The 18,575-nt window shown below is 48.2% G+C and overlaps 1 protein-coding gene across 1 annotated transcript in view; it reads left to right on the forward strand.

Moving 5' to 3' along the window:
- Nucleotides 1-1,991: 1,991 nt before the first annotated feature.
- LOC114203961 (uncharacterized) overlaps nucleotides 1,992-18,575 on the forward strand; it is a 50,530-nt gene continuing 33,946 nt past the window's right edge. Inside the window, exons 1-3 of the mRNA XM_088027060.1 lie at nucleotides 1,992-2,537; nucleotides 2,634-6,811; nucleotides 9,500-9,571. Of these exons, the coding sequence (XP_087883186.1) occupies nucleotides 2,007-2,537; nucleotides 2,634-6,811; nucleotides 9,500-9,571 (4,781 nt within the window). The 5' untranslated portion in view covers nucleotides 1,992-2,006. The remainder of the gene's footprint in view (nucleotides 2,538-2,633; nucleotides 6,812-9,499; nucleotides 9,572-18,575) is intronic.

The raw sequence follows: 18,575 nt of genomic DNA on the forward strand, positions 1-18,575 counted from the left end.
GGCTCTGACCCCTTATTTAAAATTTGGAGAGCAAATTGCATCAGAACACTCCCACTGTTGTGGACATAGGAGAAGACACAGCCTTTTAGAGCTCCCCTCAAACAGAATCTCAGGGATTTAGGAACAGAGTAACTCTGACCTTAAGTGAGATTATGCTACAGTGTTTGAAAACCATTAGGCCTTTCAAATAAGGTGTATTACCCAGATGTCAGCATCTCATACATATCTTGTATGAAATATTTTACTGAAGAACTTTTCTGTAAATCACTTCTATCAATGCCCTGAATTAGGGATTAAGTTGCCAAAGTAATTTCTAAAAGAAGATATTAATGTACTGCATATAGAATGTTTAAAAAAAAAAAAAGAGGAGAAAAGAATGTGTTTCATGTCATTGAAAACTGAATTTGGGGCTGGATTTCTGATGATTGAACTCACTCCAAAGTTGCAAAGTTTGTTTGTTTTGAAGGGAAGAGTGGAGAAAGGAAAGATGGTTACTTTCTGAAAAAGTATTTGAAGGTTTTTTTTGTGCAAAATAGTTATTTTAATTCAATTTAAATCAAGCCAGTCAAGGGAACTTCAGACTTACCCAAGTTTACACTTTAAGTAAAGTCTAGCTTTCTGTGAAATGTGAGAGAAAGAGATTCTGTATTGATGCTAAAGATTTCAGAAACCTTATTGTAACAACAGATCCATTCCTAAATAAGGCCAGTCTTGGAATCAGTTCCGTTTAAAAACCATTACTATGTGCTAGACTCTGGGAATAAGATAAAACCCTTCTCTCTTACAGTTTGCGTGCTAGAGCTTGTGCCAGACCATAAACAAGGACTCAAATAAAACAGATCATAAAAAGGGCTGTGAAGGATGTAAACTGGGTGCTAATTACACTATTTCAAGAAAATTGTTTAGCATGCTAACTCGAACATCCTAAGTGCCTTCTCCATGTGAACAAACAGGGTCAGACCTCTGAAAAGCGGTGTTGTTACTTTTTCTAGACTGACGGCTGTGTTGAGTCAAGGTGGAATGGGGCAAGTTTTCCCATACCAGTGTAAATAGAGGGCTATTCTCTTGGTTTCAGACCCTCATTCCCAGAATGAATGCTCACCTGCCCCCCCAGCCCCCACCCCAAAACCCCTCCTACAGAAATTTGGGAGCCATCACTGATTCAGTGGTAGGCACCCTCCTCCTAACAGAGTGGCGACTTAATACTCAGACATGCATATTGAGAATTTAGAGGAAATGGCAACATTTTAGAATAACTATCTGTAAAATGTGTTCCCTTCCCCACTGCCCTGACTGATGCTTATTCTGCAGGTCAGCTACTTTTCTTGGAAGCAGGATGGCCAAGGGGAGGAAGAGTGTCTCTCGGATTTAAGCTTTGAAGAGGCCGAGTTCAATCCGTCAGAATTGGACTAGCATTTTTTAATTTCCGGGGACGCCAGGTCCTGCGGTGTCCCTGGGAAACTGCAACTCCCCCCTCCCACCTCAGAGCCTCTGGAGTCTGGGGCCATCCTGCCTCGCTGTGAGCAGCAGGAGGTGATTGTGCCCTTTGTAGGGGGAAGGGAGGCTTGGGCCCCGGTGATTCCGGAAAAAGGGCTCGCTCCGAGGGGCACGGTGCCCGTCTGTGCCCAGCTAATAAAGGTGTCATAAAGGGTGGGACATAGGCAGGGGAGGGGCTCGCAGTTGTTAACGGTGCGCGCATCACGGAGCTGACATAACACTTCGACTCCCACTCGCGCGCAGCGGGAGATCCCCGAGGTGGCTGGGCACACTCCAGTCCAGCTGGAGGTACCGGCTTGGCCAGCAGAGCTCCCCGAGGAAGCTGGGCCCATCCCAGCCCAGCTGGAGGTGCCGGCTTGGCCAGCAGAGATCCCCGAGGAAGCTGGGCCCATCCCAGCCCAGCCGGAGGCCCCGGCTCAACCTGCGGAGCGCCCCGAGGCGGCTGGGCCCACCGCAGTCCAGCTAGAGGCCCTGACCTGGTTCAGTGCGCCCCAGAGCCTCCGCGTGTCATGTCCCGGCTGCGCCTCTGGGTCCCGCTGCTCCTCCTCACGTGGCAATCGTGTCTGCTGGTCCAGGCAGCTCAGCCTCCGGAGTGGGCCCTGGACCCTGCCCAGCTGACCGCCGACCTCCTGGGGCCCACTGAGCCCTGGTCTTCGCACTCTTATGAATTCCCGCCCGAATCGCCCCAGGTATTTACACCCCCAGCAGAGGCGGGGGGCTTTCATTACTTGGGGTCCTCAGCTCCAGCCCAGATGTTGGCCCTGCCTAAGGAGTTGACTGAAACTTTGGTTGCGTTTCCGGACACGGCTCAGCCAGCAGAGCGCCCCGAGGAGGCTGGGCCCACCATAGCCCAGCCAGAGGCCCCGGCTCCGCCTGCAGAGCGCCCAGAGGCGGCTGGGCCCTCCCCAGCCCTGCCAGAGGCCCCGGCTCCGCCTGCAGAGCGCCCCGAGGAGCCTGGGCCCGCCCCAGCGCAGCCAGAGGTCCCGGCTGCGCAGGCAGAGCGCCCAGAGGAGGCTGGGCCCGCCCCAGCGCAGCCGGAGGCCCCGGCTCCGCATGCAGAACGCCCCGAGGAGCCTGGGCCCGCCCCAGCGCAGCCGGAGGCCCCGGCTCCGCCTGCAGAGCGCCCCGAGGAGCCTGGGCCCGCCCCAGCGCAGCCGGAGGCCCCGGCTCCGCCTGCAGAGCGCCCGGAGGAGCCTGGGCCTGCTCCAGCGAAGCCGGAGGCCCCGGCTCCGCCTGCAGAGCACCCCGAGGACCCTGGGCCCACCCCAGCCCAGCCGGAGGCCCCGACTCAGCCAGCGGAGCGCCCCGAGGAGGCTGGGCCCACCGCAGCCCAGCCGGAGGCCCCGGCTCCGCCTGCAAAGCGCCCCAAGGAGGCTGGGCCCACCCCAGCCCAGCCAGAAACCATGGCTCAGCCTGTAGAGCGCCCCGAGGCGGCTGGGCCCGCCCCAGCGCAGCAGGAGGCCCCGGCTCCGCCTGCAGACCGCCCCGAGGAGCCTAGGCCCGCCCCAGCGGAGCCGGAGGCCCCGGCTCCGCCTGCAGAGCACCCCGAGGACCCTGGACCCGCCCCAGCGCAGCCGGAGGCCCCGGCTCTGCCTGCAGAGCGCCCCGAGGAGCCTGGGCCCGCCCCAGCGCAGCCGCAGGCCCCGGCTCCGCCAGCAGAGCGCCCCGAGGAGCCTGCGCCCGCCCCAGCGCAGCCGGAGGCCCCGGCTCCGCCTGCAGAGCGCCCCGAGGACCCTGGGCCCACCCCAGCGCAGCCAGAGGCCCCGGCTCAGCCAGCGGAGCGCCCCGAGGCGGCTGGGTCTGTCCCAGCCCTGCCGGAGGCCCCGGCTCCACCTGCAGAGCGCCCGGAGGAGGCTGGGCCCGCCCCAGCGCAGCCGGAGGCCCTGGCTCCGCCTGCAGAGCGCCCGGAGGAGCCTGGGCCTGCCCCAGCGGAGCCGGAGGCCCCGGCTCAGTCTGCAGAGCACCCCGAGGAGGCTGGGCCCACCGCAGCCCAGCCTGAGGCCCCGGCTCCGCCTGCAAAGCGCCCTGAGGAGCCTGGGCCCACCCCAGCCCAGCCAGAAACCCTGGTTCAGCCTGTAGAGTGCCCCGAGGCGGCTGGGCCCACCCCAGCCTTGCCAGAGGCCCCGGCTCCACCTGAAGACCGCCCCAAAGAGGCTGGGCGCACTGCAGCGCAGCCGGAGGCCCCGGCTCCGCCTGCAGAGCGCCCCGAGGAGGCTGGGCTCACCCCAGCGCAGCCGGAGTCCCCGGCTCAGCCAGCGGAGCGCCCCGAGGAGGCTGGGCCCACCCCAGCGCAGCCAGAGGCCCCGGCTCAGCCAGCGGAGCGCCCCGAGGCGGCTGGGTCTGTCCCAGCCCTGCCGGAGGCCCCGGCTCCACCTGCAGAGCGCCCGGAGGAGGCTGGGCCCGCCCCAGCGCAGCCGGAGGCCCTGGCTCCGCCTGCAGAGCGCCCGGAGGAGCCTGGGCCTGCCCCAGCGGAGCCGGAGGCCCCGGCTCAGTCTGCAGAGCACCCCGAGGAGGCTGGGCCCACCGCAGCCCAGCCTGAGGCCCCGGCTCCGCCTGCAAAGCGCCCTGAGGAGCCTGGGCCCACCCCAGCCCAGCCAGAAACCCTGGTTCAGCCTGTAGAGTGCCCCGAGGCGGCTGGGCCCACCCCAGCCTTGCCAGAGGCCCCGGCTCCACCTGAAGACCGCCCCAAAGAGGCTGGGCGCACTGCAGCGCAGCCGGAGGCCCCGGCTCCGCCTGCAGAGCGCCCCGAGGAGGCTGGGCTCACCCCAGCGCAGCCGGAGTCCCCGGCTCAGCCAGCGGAGCGCCCCGAGGAGGCTGGGCCCACCCCAGCCCAGCCGGAGGCCCCGACTCAGCCAGCGGAGCGCCCCGAGGAGGTTGGGCCCACCGCAGCCCAGCCAGAGGCCCCGGCTCCGCCTGCAAAGCGCCCCGAGGAGGCTGGGCCCACCCCAGCCCAGCCAGAAACCCTGGCTCAGCCTGTAGAGCGCCCCGAGGAGCCTGGGCCCGCCGCAGCGCAGCAGGAGGCCCTGGCTCTGCCTGCAGAGCGCCCGGAGGAGCCTAGGCCCACCCCAGTGGAGCCGGAGGCCCCGGCTCCGCCTGCAGAGCTCCCCGAGGACCCTGGGCCCTGCCCAGCGCAGCCGGAGGCCCCGGCTCAGCCAGTGGAGCGCCCCGAGGAGGCTGGGCCCACCGCAGCCCAGCCGGAGGCCCCGGCTCCGCCTGCAAAGCGCCCTGAGGAGGCTGGGCCCACCCCAGCCCAGCCAGAAACCCTGGTTCAGCCTGTAGAGCGGCCCGAGGCGGCTGGGCCCACCCCAGCCCTGCCGGAGGCCCCGGCACCGCCTGCAGAGCGCCCCGAGGAGGCTGGGCCCACCACAGCGCAGCCGGAGGCCCCGGCTCAGCCAGCGGAGCGCCCCGAGGAGGCTGGGCCCACCGCAGCCCAGCCGGAGGCCCCGGCACCGCCTGCAGAGCGCCCCGAGGAGGCTGGGCCCACCCCAGCGCAGCCGGAGGCCCCGGCTCAGCCAGCGGAGCGCCCCGAGGAGGCTGGGCCCACCGCAGCCCAGCCGCAGGCCCCGGCTCCGCCTGCAGAGCACCCCGAGGACCCTGGACCCGCCCCAGCGCAGCCGGAGGCCCCGGCTCCGCCTGCAGGGCGCCCGGAGGAGGCTGGGCCCGCCCCAGCCCTGCCGGAGGCCCCGACTCAGCCAGCGGAGCGCCCCGAGGAGGCTGGGCCCACCGCAGCCCAGCCGGAGGCCCCGGCTCCGCCTGCAAAGCGCCCCGAGGAGGCTGGGCCCACCCCAGCCCAGCCAGAAACCCTGGCTCAGACTGTAGAGCGCCCCGAGGCGGCTGGGCCCACCCCAGCCCTGCCGGAGGCCCCGGCTCTGCCTGCAGAGCGCCCCGAGGAGCCTGGGCCCGCCCCAGCGCAGCCGCAGGCCCCGGCTCCGCCAGCAGAGCGCCCCGAGGAGCCTGGGCCCGCCCCAGCGCAGCCGGAGGCCCCGGCTCCGCCTGCAGAGCGCCCCGAGGAGCCTGGGTCCGCCCCAGCGCAGCCGGACGCCCCGGCTCCGCCTGCAGAGCGCCCCGAGGAGCCTGGGCCCGCCCCAGCGCAGCCGGACGCCCCGGCTCCGCCTGCAGAGCGCCCCGAGGACCCTGGGCCCGCCCCAGCGCAGCCGGAGGCCCCGGCTCAGGCAGCGGAGCGCCCCGAGGCGGCTGGGCCCGCCCCAGCCCTGCCGGAGGCCCCGGCACCGCGTGCAGAGCGCCCCGAGGCGGCTGGGCCCACCCCAGCCCTGCCGGAGGTCCCGGCTCCACCTGCAGGGCGCCCCGAGAAGCCTGGGCCCACCCCAGCACAGCCAGAGGCCCCGGCTCAGTCAGCGGAGAGCCCCGAGGAGGCTGTGCATTCCACGGCCCTGCAGCGGACTCTGTCTCCTCCAGAGGACCCCGAGGTGACACTTCCACATCCAGAGCAAGTTCAGGCTCAGCAACCACATTTGAATGAAGTCACAGCTCAACCTTTAGACCTGGAGCTTACTGTAACTCCAGAACCCACTACAGAGTTTGAACATTCTACAGCCCTGAAGAAAGCTACAGCTCCTCCAAAGGACCTCGAAGTGACATTTGCACACCTAGAGCAGGTTCAGACTCAGCATCCAACTTTGGCTGAAGTCACAGTTCAACCTTTGGACCTGCGGCTTACCATAACTCCAGAATTCACTAAAGAGACTGAACTTTCTCTACCTATGCGGGGGACCCCAAGTCAGCCTCCAGAGCCACCTAAGGAGGTTGTAGTTCAATATCCATTTCATCAGGAGGTGACAGCTCCACCTCCAAGTAAGGATCAAGGTCAGCATCCAGCATCACCCAGCACCACAGTTCATCATGTGAACTTGGGGCTTACCATTACTCCAGAAGCTATTACAGAGCCTACACATTCTACAGCCACGAAGAAGACTATAGCTCCTCCTCCAAAGGACCTTGAGGTGACACTTGCCCATCCAGAACAGGTTCAGAGTCAACATCCAAACCTGACTAAAGTCACGGTTCCACCTATGGACCTGGAAATTACTGTACGTCCGCAACCGGAGTCATCTGAGACAGTTTTTCCCCCAACGACCCAGCGTTCAGTGCTGCATTTTGTAAAATATACCCCAGAAAAGTCATACGCAACTTTAACTGAGCAACCGGAAGAGAATGCTACCACGAACATCAACATATGTGAGCTCTGTATCTGCAAAGATGAGACGCTGTCGTGTACCGGTTTCAGCCCAAAGCAGAGGCTCCACAGAGTGCCTGTGCCAGAGCCCAGCACCTACAATGGCACCTTCACCATCTTGTAAGTATTGCCTTTCCTCATTTGTTCTCTGCCTCCTGCTTGCCATGGCAGCCTTTTCTTTGAGGTCTTCCTGGGCCTTCCTCATCTCCCCAACCCATGTTGACTTTCTGTTTTTACCTTTTCTTTGTCAACTGTCCCTTATCTTTGTTTTGCTCTTTGCTATTGTTCTCCCTTCTCCAATCTTTTACTTGCAATTGTCCTTATTCCTTTTTCTTATCCAGTTTTTTATCCCCATCATTTCATTCCTTAACCTCTACTCTCCCATATTTGCTCCATCCTCTTTATAGCAACATGTCCTTCTCTCCATCTCATTGGAGGTGATACAACAAAGTGGTTAAGAGTAGAGATTCTGGAACTAGACCACCTGGGTTTGAACCGAGGTCTGTCACTTAATAGCTTTTGATTCAATTTCCTTTTCCGGAAAATGCGAATTATGATAGTTACCATCTCGTGGGCTTATTGTGAGATTTAGATGAGCTAATACAGGTAAAGCACTTATATTGGTGCCTAGCATACATATGAGTGTTATCTCTTATTATTTGACTCCTCAGTCATGTTCAGAACTCATCTTTGTCCCCTGGCCTTCTATATATAGCACCTATTTTGTGCCCAGCCCAGGACTCAGTGTTGTGGGATCCATGAGAGTATGACATTGTCTTTAGAACGTGAAATGATAGGTGGGAAGAAAGGAAACAGGCATAGAAAGGGAGGTGACCTATGATTAAGTACAGACCATAGGTGCTATAATTCACCAGAATCTGTAATCAGTAGAGCGTGGAGGTGAGGGAGAACTGCAGGGATAAGCTAAATCTGTAATCAGTAGAGTGTGGAGGTGAGGGAGAGCTGCATGGATAAGCTAAAACTTTAGCTGAGACTTAAAGAGTGGCTATGATTTGTTAAATAGAGCAAAAATAGGGAGTATAGTCTAGGCAAAGTCTGCAAGACCGGCTGCAAGACCGATCAGGAATTAAGAATTAGGTTAGGACGCTGTGAAAGATAGGACTGTGAAAACCCTTGACTATCATCTAGAGGGGTTTGAAAGTTACACTCTGAGATATAGAGAGTCACTGAAAGTTTTCCCACAAGAGATACATATCATTAAAACAAGAGGATTGTTTTTTTTAATTTTTTATTGTTATGTTAATCACCATATATTACATAATTTGTTTTGGTGTAGTGCTCCATGACTCATTGTTTGTTCATAACACCCAGTGCTCCATGCAGAATGTGCCCTCTTTAATACCCATCACCAGGCTACCCCATCCCCCTACCCTCCTCCCCTCTAGAAACCTCAGTTTGTTTTTCAGAGTCCATCATCTCTCCTGGTTCGTCTCCCCCTCTGACTTACTCCCCTTCATTCTTCAAGAGGATTGTTTTTGATTCCCGATGTAGAGCGATCTAGAGAGGAAAGCTTGATCTAGGGAGACCAGATAGAATGCTCTAGCAAAAGCTGGGAGTAAAATGACAAGGGGCCGGATCAGAGTGGCTGTGATAGGAGTAGAAAGAAAATCCTGAGAGCACCGCAAAGGAAGAAGCAACAAGACTGAGTAACTGATGAGAGTAGCGGGTAGGGTGTGTCCAGAAAAGAGAAAAATGAAACATGACTCTCGAAGTTTTTGTCCTGGATGAGCAGTACAATGGCGGAAGAACAGGTGGAAACACAGCAGTTGGGAAGGAGAGCCAGCTTGAGGGAGCTAAGTTCAGCTTTAGGCATCTTTTCTCAGGGAACATAAAGCAACCAGAAGGTTTCTGGTTCCTGGAAATGGCCACTAGGCAGATGGGCAGATGGGTACCTGTTTTGCCTTCTTTTCTGACTCCCCTAGAAAAAAATGTGTCTATAAACTGAATAGGTAAGTTGTTGCTGAGGAAAGCTAAAGGTAAAAATACATAGAGTTAGTGGATGAAACGGAGTCTCCGGCATTTCATGGCTTCTTTTAAACACATGCAATTCGTGGATACACTCTCACTCGGGTTTTGTTTGTTTGTTTGTTTGTTTGTTTGTTTCTAAATGGCACAAGCATATAGGATAAAATGTAAAAATCCCACCCCACCCTCCCTACCACCTGTAAGATAACTCCTGTTACCATTTCAGTGTGAGTCCTTCCTTCCCATCGCTTTCCTTTGCCATTTTTCCCCTAATGAGGTAATACTTCTATTCCTTGCTCAGTGATTTGCTGCTTTTCCTTATGCAGTACGTCTACGAAATCTCTCCATATTAGTTCCTCTAATTTCTAACTTCCTTTATGCGAACAGCTGAAGAGGTTTCAACAGAGGGCACTGAGCCAAAGCTTTGGTGTTGCCTGGCTTAGGGTTTCTTTACCTTTGTTTGCCTATAGTGATACGTTTTTGCCATGTTTCTGTCGAATTATTATTTTCTCACTGATTTACGAAGGAGCCATTTTGGACACATCAGTGATTTTGGAAAAAACACTTATAGTCAAAGTAATTAACTGGCAATATCTGTCCAAGATAGGAAGTTCAGGTTCTAGGGAGATGCCTTGTTTGCGCCAGCAGCCCCACATCATCTCTTCCTTAATTGCGCAAACTGGGATGCCGATAGCTGTGGAAATTAGAATGCTGGTATTTTCTGCATTTGAATATTCCCCACAAGGTTCCCAATGCTTCTTTTACTTACTCTGTTCATTCTTTTCCTACCTATTCAAGGATCTGAACTGTGTTTCTTTACAGAAATTTCGAAGGAAATTCTATTTCTTACATTGATGAAAATATATGGAAGGCATACCGTTGGGCTGAGAAACTGTGAGTATATTCTCTCCAAAGACAAATACAAAAAACTTAACTGCATTCTAAGATCCTTGTTGGTCCAGAATTTGGAAGTCAGTAGCTCTGAGGAAAGGTATTTCCCCCTCCATATCGCAATTCAACCTCTATCGATTGTAATTCAGTGTTTATTTTAAAAGTTAAATTTGGCAGGCTCTCTTTAAAATTAGAGTCAATCTAAACTTCTGTTCCATTAGACAAGGAATACATGATTATATTCTCAATATATAAAAATGAAAGAATATAGCTATAGAGTGAACATCCTCCTTGTGTTCTGATCCCCCACCGCTGAGATAGCCACTACTCTGGATTTCATATATGTCCTTCCAGACCTTTTTCCATGCATTTGTCTACATACATATGTATAGACAACAAAATAGGTTTGTTGTGTCATTTTCTTTCTTTCTTTCTTTCTTTCTTTCTTTCTTTCTTTCTTTCTCTTTTTTTAACGTAAGTGGTAACATCCTACAACTCGATTCTTTTGCTTCATGGTAGGTCTTAGATTTCTTTTCTTCTAGTACATAGGGAGTTACCCCATTCATGTAAACTCCTGCGTAATATTCCGTAGTATGAATGTATTACAATTTAATAATTCCCCTATTGATGGATGTTTAGACTGTGTCCGGTTTTCTTGTCACACGCATTGCTGCAGTGAACCACCTCATCCATGCATCTCTGTGTACACGGGCAAGGATTTCTGTGGAATAGAGATCTAGAAATGGAATTGTTGGGATGAAGACTAGGTAGATGTCCAATTTTAATTGCCCTCAAAAAAGCTGTGCCGACTTACAGTCCAACGCATAGACCATGACAGCATTCACATCCTCACACCCCTCTGCCACTGGATATTCTCCATTTCTTGGCTGATCTGATGGGTGAATAAAAGGGGTCTCATCTGAATTTGAAGCTTTCTGATTACTTGTAAATTTAAATATCTCTCTTTGTTTACTGAACATTTGTATTTCTTATCTGAATTTTTTGTCCTTTGCCAACTTTTTGTTATCTTTTTTTAATTGATTTGTAGAAAAAGTCAATGTAGACACAAATGATTTTGGAAAAAAACATTACACTCAAAGCAATTAACTGGCATTTTTCATGACAGCTTGTGTATCGTATCATTAGTTCAACTTGAGTAGATAAGTCATAAATGACTCCTGAATTAGTAATAAAAGACATAGTAGTCATAGTAATCTTTTTTTTTAAATTGTTTTTATTATGTTAATCACCACCATATATTACATAATTTGTTTTGGTGTAGTGTTCCATGACTCATTGTTTGTTCATAACACCCAGTGCTCCATGCAGAATGTGCCCTCCTCAATACCCATCACCAGGCTAACCCATCCCCCCACCCTCCTCCCCTCCAGAAACCACAGTTTGTTTTTCAGAGTCCATCATCTCTCCTGGTTCGTCTCCCCCTCTGACTTACTCCCCTTCATTCTTCCTCTCCTGCTATCTTCTTCTTTTTCTTTTTTCTTAAAATATGTTGCGTTATTTGTTTCAGAAGTACAGATCTGTGATTCAACAGTCTTACACAATTCACAGCACTCACCGTAGCACATATCTTCCCCAATGTCCATCACCCAGCCACCCCATCCCTCCCACCCCCCACCACTCCAGCAACCCTCAGTTTGTTCCTGAGATTAAGAATTCCTCATATCAGTGAGGTCATATGATACATGTCTTTCTCTGATTGACTTATTTCACTCAGCATAACACCCTCCAGTTCCATCCACGTCGTTGCAAATGGCAAGATCTCATTCCTTTTGATGGCTGCATAATATTCCATTGTGTATATATACCACATCTTCTTTAGCCATTCATCTGTCGATGGACATCTTGGCTCTTTCCACAGTTTGGCTATTGTGGACATTGCTGCTATAAACATTGGGGTGCACGTACCCCTTCGGGTCCCTACATTTGTATCTTTGGGGTAAATACCCAGTAGTGCAATTGCTGGATCGAATGGTAGCTCTAATTTCAACTGTTTGAGGAACCTCCATACTGTTTTCCAGAGGGGTTGCACCAGCTTGCATTCCCACCAACAGTGTAGGAGGGTTCCCCTTTCTCCACATCCCCGCCAACATCTGTCATTCCCTGACTTGTTAATTTTAGCCATTCTGACAGGTGTGAAGTGGTATCTCATTGAGGTTTTGATTTGGATTTCCCTGATGCCGAACGATGTTGAGCACTTTTTCATGTGCCTGTTGGCCATTTGGATGTCTTCTTTGGAAAAATGTCTGTTCATGTCTTCTGCCCATTTCTTGATTGGATTATTTGTTCTTTGGGTGTTGAGTTTGATAAGTTCTTTATAGGTTTTGGATACTAGCCCTTTATCTGATATGTCATTTGCAAATATTTTCTCCCATTCTGTCGGTTGTCTTTTGGTTTTGTGGACTGTTTCTTTTGCTGTGCAAAAGCTTTTTATCTTGATGAAATCCCAATAGTTCATTTTTGCCCTGGCTTCCTGTGCCTTTGGTGATGTTTCTAGGAAGAAGTTGCTGCGGCTGAGGTCGAAGAGGTTGCTACCTGTGTTCTCCTTTAGGATTTGGATGGACTCCTGTCTCACGTTTAGGTCTTTCAACCATTTGGAGTCTGTTTTTGTGTGTGGTGTAAGGAAATGGTCCAGTTTCATTCTTCTGCATGTGGCTGTCCAATTTTCCCAACACCATTTGTTGAAGAGACTTTCTTTTTCCCACTGGACATTCTTTCCTGCTTTGTCAAAGATAAGTTGACCATAGAGTTGAGGGTCCATTTCTGGGCTCTCGATTCTGTTCCATTGATCGATGTGTCTGTTTTTGTGCCAGTACCATACTGTCTTGATGATGACAGCTTTGTAATAGAGCTGGAAGTCCGGAATTATGATGCTGCCAGCTTTGCTTTTCTTTTTCAATATTCCTCTGGCTATTCGGGGTCTCTTCTGGTTCCATACAAATTTTAGGATCATTTGTTCCATTTCTTTGAAAAAAGTGGATGGTATTTTGATGGGGATTGCATTGAATGTGTAGATTGCTCTAGGTAGCATTGACATCTTCACAATGTTGATTCTTCCAATCCATGAGCATGGAACATTTTTCCATTTCTTTGTGTCTTCTTCAATTTCTTTCCTGAGTATTTTATAGTTTTCTGAGTACAGATCCTTTGCCTCTTTGGTTAAATTTATTCCTAGGTATCTTACGGTTTTGGGTGCAATTGTGAATGGGATCGACTCCTTGATTTGTCTTCTCTTCTGTCTTGTTGTTGGTGTATAGGAATGCCACTGATTTCTGTGCATTGATTTTATAGCCTGCTACTTTACTGAATTCCTGTATGAGTTCTAGCAGTTTTGGGGTGGAGTCTTTTGGGTTTTCCACATACAGTATCATATCATCTGCAAAGAGTGAGAGTTTGACTTCCTCTTTGCCGATTTGGATGCCTTTGATTTCTTTTTGTTGTCTGATTGCTGTGGCTAGGACTTCTAATACTATGTTGAATAGCAGTGGTGAGAGTGGACATCCCTCCCGCGTTCCTGACCTTAGGGGAAAAGCTCTCAGGTTTTTCGTAGATGGCTTTTATGATATTGAGGTATGTACCCTCTATCCCTATACTCTGAAGAGTTTTGATCAAGAAAGGATGCTGTACTTTGTCAAATGCTTTTTCTGCATCTCTTGAGAGGATCATATGATTCTTGTTCTTTCTTTTGTTAATGTATTGTATCACGTTGATTGATTTGCGGATGTTGAACCAGCCTTGCAGCCCAGGGATAAATCGCACTTGGTCGTGGTGAATAATCCTTTTAATGTACTGTTGGATCCTATTGGCTAGTATTTTGGTGAGAATTTTTGCATCCATGTTCATCAAGGATATTGGTCTGTAATTCTCCTTTTTGATGGGATCTTTGTCTGGTTTTGGGATCAAGGTAATGGTGGCCTCATAAAATGAATTTGGAAGTTTTCCTTCCATTTCTATTTTTTGGAACAGTTTCAGGAGAATAGGTATTAATTCTTCTTTAAATGTCTGATAGAATTCCCCTGGGAAGCCATCTGGCCCTGGGCTTTTGTTTGTTGGGAGATTTTTGATGACTGCTTCAATTTCCTTAGTGGTTATAGGTCTGTTCAGGTTTTCTATTTCTTCCTGGTTCAGTTTTGGTAGTTGATACATCTCTAGGAATGCACCCATTTCTTCCAGGTTATCTAATTTGCTGGCATAGAGTTGCTCATAATATGTTCTTATAATTGTTTGTATTTCTTTGGTGTTGGTTGTGATCTCTCCTCTTTCATTCATGATTTTGTGGATTTGGGTCATTTCTCTTTTCTTTTGGATCAGTCTGGCCAGGGGTTTATCAATCTTGTTAATTCTTTCCAAGAACCAGCTCCTAGTTTCGTGGATCTGTTCTACTGTTCTTTTGGTTTCTATTTCATTGATTTCTGCTCTGATCTTTATGATTTCTCTTCTCCTGCTGGGTTTAGGCTTTATTTGCTGTTCTTTCTCCAGCTCCTTTAGGTGTAGGGTTAGGTTGTGTATTTGAGACCTTTCTTGTTTCTTGAGAAAGGCTTGTATTGCTATACACTTTCCTCAGGACTGCCTTTGCTGTATCCCAAATATTTTGGACAGTTGTGTTTTCATTTTCATTGGTTTCCATGAATTTTTTTAATTCTTCTTTAATTTCCTGGTTGACCCATTCATTCTTCAGTAGGATGCTCTTTAGCCTCCATGTATTTGAGTTCTTTCCGACTTTCCTCTTGTGATTGTGTTCTAGTTTCAAAGCATTGTGGTCTGAAAATATGCAGGGAATGATCCCAATCTTTTGGTACCGTTTGAGACCTGATTTGTGACCTAGGATGTGATCAATTCTGGAGAATGTTCCATGGGCACTCGAGAAGAATGTGTATTCCGTTGCTTTGGGGTGGAATGTTCTGAATATGTGTGTGAAGTCCATTTGGTCCAGTGTGTCATTTAAAGTCTTTATTTTCTTGTTGATCTTTTGCTTAGAGGATCTGTCCATTTCAGTCAGGGGGGTGTTAAAGTCTCCCACTATTATTGTGTTGTTGTCAATGTGTTTCTTTGCTTTTGTTATTAATTGCCTTATATAATTGGCCGCTCCCATGTTCGGGGCATAGATATTTACAATTGTTAGATCTTCTTGTTGGATAGACCCTTTAAGTAGGATATAGTGTCCTTCCTCATCTCTTATTACAGTCTTTGTTTTAAAATCCAGTTTGTCTGATATAAGGATTGCCACCCCAGCTTTCTTTTGGTGTCCATTAGCATGGTAAATGGTTTTCCACCCCCTCACTTTCAATCTGGGGGTGTCTTTGGGTCTAAAATGAGTCTCTTGCAGACAGCATATGGATGGGTCTTGTTTTTTAATCCAATCTGATAGCCTGTGTCTTTTGATTGGGGCATTGAGCCCATTTACATTCAGGGTAACTATTGAAAGGTATGAATTTAGTGCCATTGTATTGCCTGTAAGGTGACTGTTACTGTATGTTGTCTGTGTTCCTTTCTGATCTTTGCTGCTTTTAGGCTCTCTCTTTGCTTAGAGGACCCCTTTCAATATTTCTTGGAGGGCTGGTTTCATGTTTGCAAATTCCTTTAGTTTTTGTTTGTTCTGGAAGCTTTTTATCTCTCCTTCTATTTTCCATGACAGCCTAGCTGGATATAGTATTCTTGGCTGCATATTTTTCTCGTTTAGTGCTCTGAAGATATCTTGCCAGTCCTTTCTGGCCTGCCAGGTCTCTGTGGATAGGTCTCTTGCCAATCTAATATTTTTACCATTGTAGGTTACATATCTCTTCTGCCGAGCTGCTTTCAGGATTTTCTCTTTGTCTCTGAGACTCGTAAGTTTTACTATTAGATGTCGGGGTGTTGACCTATTTTGATTGATTTTGAGAGGGGTTCTCTGTGCCTCCTGGATTTTGATGCCTGTTTCCTTCCTCACATTAGGGAAGTTCTCTGCTATTATTTGCTCCAATATACCTTCTGCCCCTCTCTCTCTTTCTTCTTCTTCTGGGATCCCAATTATTCTAATGTTGTTTCATCTTATCGAATCACTTAAGTAGTCATAGTAATCTAAACATAGGAATTATGATCCCACTAAAGTAGATCCCCCACCCTTCGTCTGATATCTTATCGGTAAGGGAGAAATGCTAGAACCAAGCAAATTTTCTTTTATTTTATGAATTTCTTAGATACTATTTATAATTTGTATTTCCCCATGATAGTGTCTGACTTGGAGATTTTATTTCCCATACTTGTAAGGAAACTGAAAGTAATTTGGCCCAAGAAATAAATAACATTACTTTTCTTTAGGGAGTGGAGGGCGATGGGTAGGCTGAGGGACAGGAGTAGCAGAAAAACTTTGAATTGTGTACTATATACCTTTTGAATTTTGAGCCATGTGAATACATATATATAAAACATATTTTTAGAAAATAAATAGAAATTTAAAAATTAATTTTTCAAAAGCATGTGTTTGGGAGTTTGTATACTAGAACATGAATCCAGTAAGATTTGCAGATTTCTAATTCAGCTTGAGGCAGAGGTTCCTAACTATGGATCACTGGTCCCCTGGGGCAGGATTTTTAACCTTTTTTTTCTATATATCTATGTGATGATCTGCAGAAGCCTGTGTTCTTGGGATAATGTTTTTAAATGTATAATAATTTAAAATATATAGTAAGAGGAAATTATATTGAAATACAGTTTTCAAAATATTTTTTAAAAAAAGGTTAGTGATATAGCAATAAACCTGCTTCTGTTAACACGTTAAATAACAAGATACAGTGGTAGGTACAATAACAATTAAAACTTCAAGGTAGTGATGAGAATAAATGATATTTTGAGATATCTACAACCAATATGTGATATATCATTTTATTATCCATCCAAGTTTGGCCCTCCTCCGAACTCAATCCATTCTCCTCACAGACCTGTGCCCTGAAGGGATGATTCCCAAATTGAAATCACGTGCACACCGTTGCACATATTCAAGAAGGTGCAGTTTTCTAGGGAAAAGGTCCATAGCTTTTATGAAATTCTCAGAAGGCTCTTGTCTCAAAAGATTGAGATTGAGTCACAAATTAAGGGGTGGGGCTGGAGAAAGACATTTATTATTATTATAAATTATTATAATTTATTATTATTATAAAGACATTATTATTTATTATTAAGTTGTACTTATCCTCATCAGTGATAATAAATGGATAATTTGTTTTAAATAAAGGTAGTATGTTTGCATGTTGATACCTGTCACTTACTCATTCAACAAATATTTATGGAGCCTCTACTATGTGCTAGGAACTGTTTTTACATGCCTGGGATAGAGGCTCAAGAATAAAATTGACCAAATATCCCAGTTCTCGAGGGGTTTACAAATATATAATATAAAAACAAATATGTAAATATAATAAATAGATATAATTTCAAGTACTGATAAGAAGCCAGAGCTCTGTTTTCTAATTATTCAACTACAATTTCTGCTGCTCATAGACTGAGTTTTTTATTAATGATAACACTTTTCATTCATATAATCTTGAGTTGATGTACTGTTTACACCTGTCTGAGGATATTAATTATGCTATTCTAAACTGCCCTTGGGCTTTCCCCGTTAACTTTGATTCATTGGCTTTGAGCTCTTATGTTTGTTTTTATTTTCTGTCCTGAGTGGAGTTGGCTTTCTCATACTGTTTGGTCATTGCTGAGTGCAATTTATCTTTGTAGTTGAGATTCTACCGCTTCTGTTTTCTGGCACTAGGGAAGAGGTGGAATGAGCTGCTGGGGCTTGTTTTTCTGTGGTGGATTCCCCTAAGAATTAAGGAAGAGGTGGGAGGTGACTTCTAGTGGCAAGTCAGAGAGGGCCTTCCTTCCCTGCCTTCAGGGTTCTGGGACCCTGCCCTTTCCTAACACCAACTGCTCCAGGCTGGAGGAAGACACCCTTTGTTGCCTGGTCCAAGGAGGAAGGGTGCGGGGTTGCCGGGCCACCACCGCTTGCCCTCCTGCACGACCCCAGCTAACCACCCTGTCGTCGCTCCAGGGCATTTCTTAGGAGGGGAGTGTTTGTGAAGCTACTCCCGTGGCTTTGAGCTAAGGCTGTGGATTTTTAAATTTATCTTTTCTATCATTCTTAGGGATTTTGGTGGAGGTTGGGAGGGTAGAGACTTGGCATATTTCCATCTGCCAACCTGAAATAGCACAACCTCTTAGGAAAATAATTTTGTACCCCTATTAAATCCTAGAGAAACTTAGGCACAAGTACAAGAATGTTCAAAGCAGCACTGTTTGTAATAACTAAAAACTAGAAAACTCTAGTATCCACCAACAGTAGAATGAATAAATAAAGTGTGGTATCATCATAAAATGGAATACTATTCATTTGAAATATAACGTAAGCCACACAAGTCATCTCAAATTTTCTGGTGGCCACTTAAAAATTAAAAGTAAAAAGAGATGACCTAAATGTTAATATATTTTGTTTAGCTCTTATCTCCAAAATATTATCATTTCAACGTGTAATCATTAGATACATTATTAATAAGATAGTCTACATTTAAACTGTCTTCAAAATATCCAAAATATTATCATTTCTACATGTACTCAGTATAAAAATTGTTAATGAGAGAGTTTAGGTTCTTTTTCCCATACTGCCTCTTTGAAATCTCAATTTGGTTACTAATTTTTTTATCAGAGATACTTGACTGTATTTAGATTTCATAAAATTTACAGTTGAAAAGCTAACCTCACATCCTTGCAAACATATTTAAACATTTTCTAATAACTGTTGAGTATCAGTTTTTTAATTTAAATTTTAAAATAATTGAAATTAACTAAATTAAAAATTCAGCTCCTCCGTCACACTAGCTACTCCCAAGTATTCGGTAGCCACATGTAGCAAGACATGCAATACTAGGCATTGAAATGAATCAACCTCAGCTACACGCAACAATATAATGAATTTATAAGATAACGTTGAATGAAAGAAGCATCATAGAAAATAATACATAAA

The sequence above is a fragment of the Eumetopias jubatus genome, unplaced genomic scaffold (assembly GCF_037043125.1).
Source record: "Eumetopias jubatus isolate StellerSeaLion01/CBP00866 unplaced genomic scaffold, mEumJub1_p1.0 scaffold_10, whole genome shotgun sequence".
In the NCBI taxonomy this organism is placed as follows: Eukaryota; Metazoa; Chordata; class Mammalia; order Carnivora; family Otariidae; genus Eumetopias; species Eumetopias jubatus.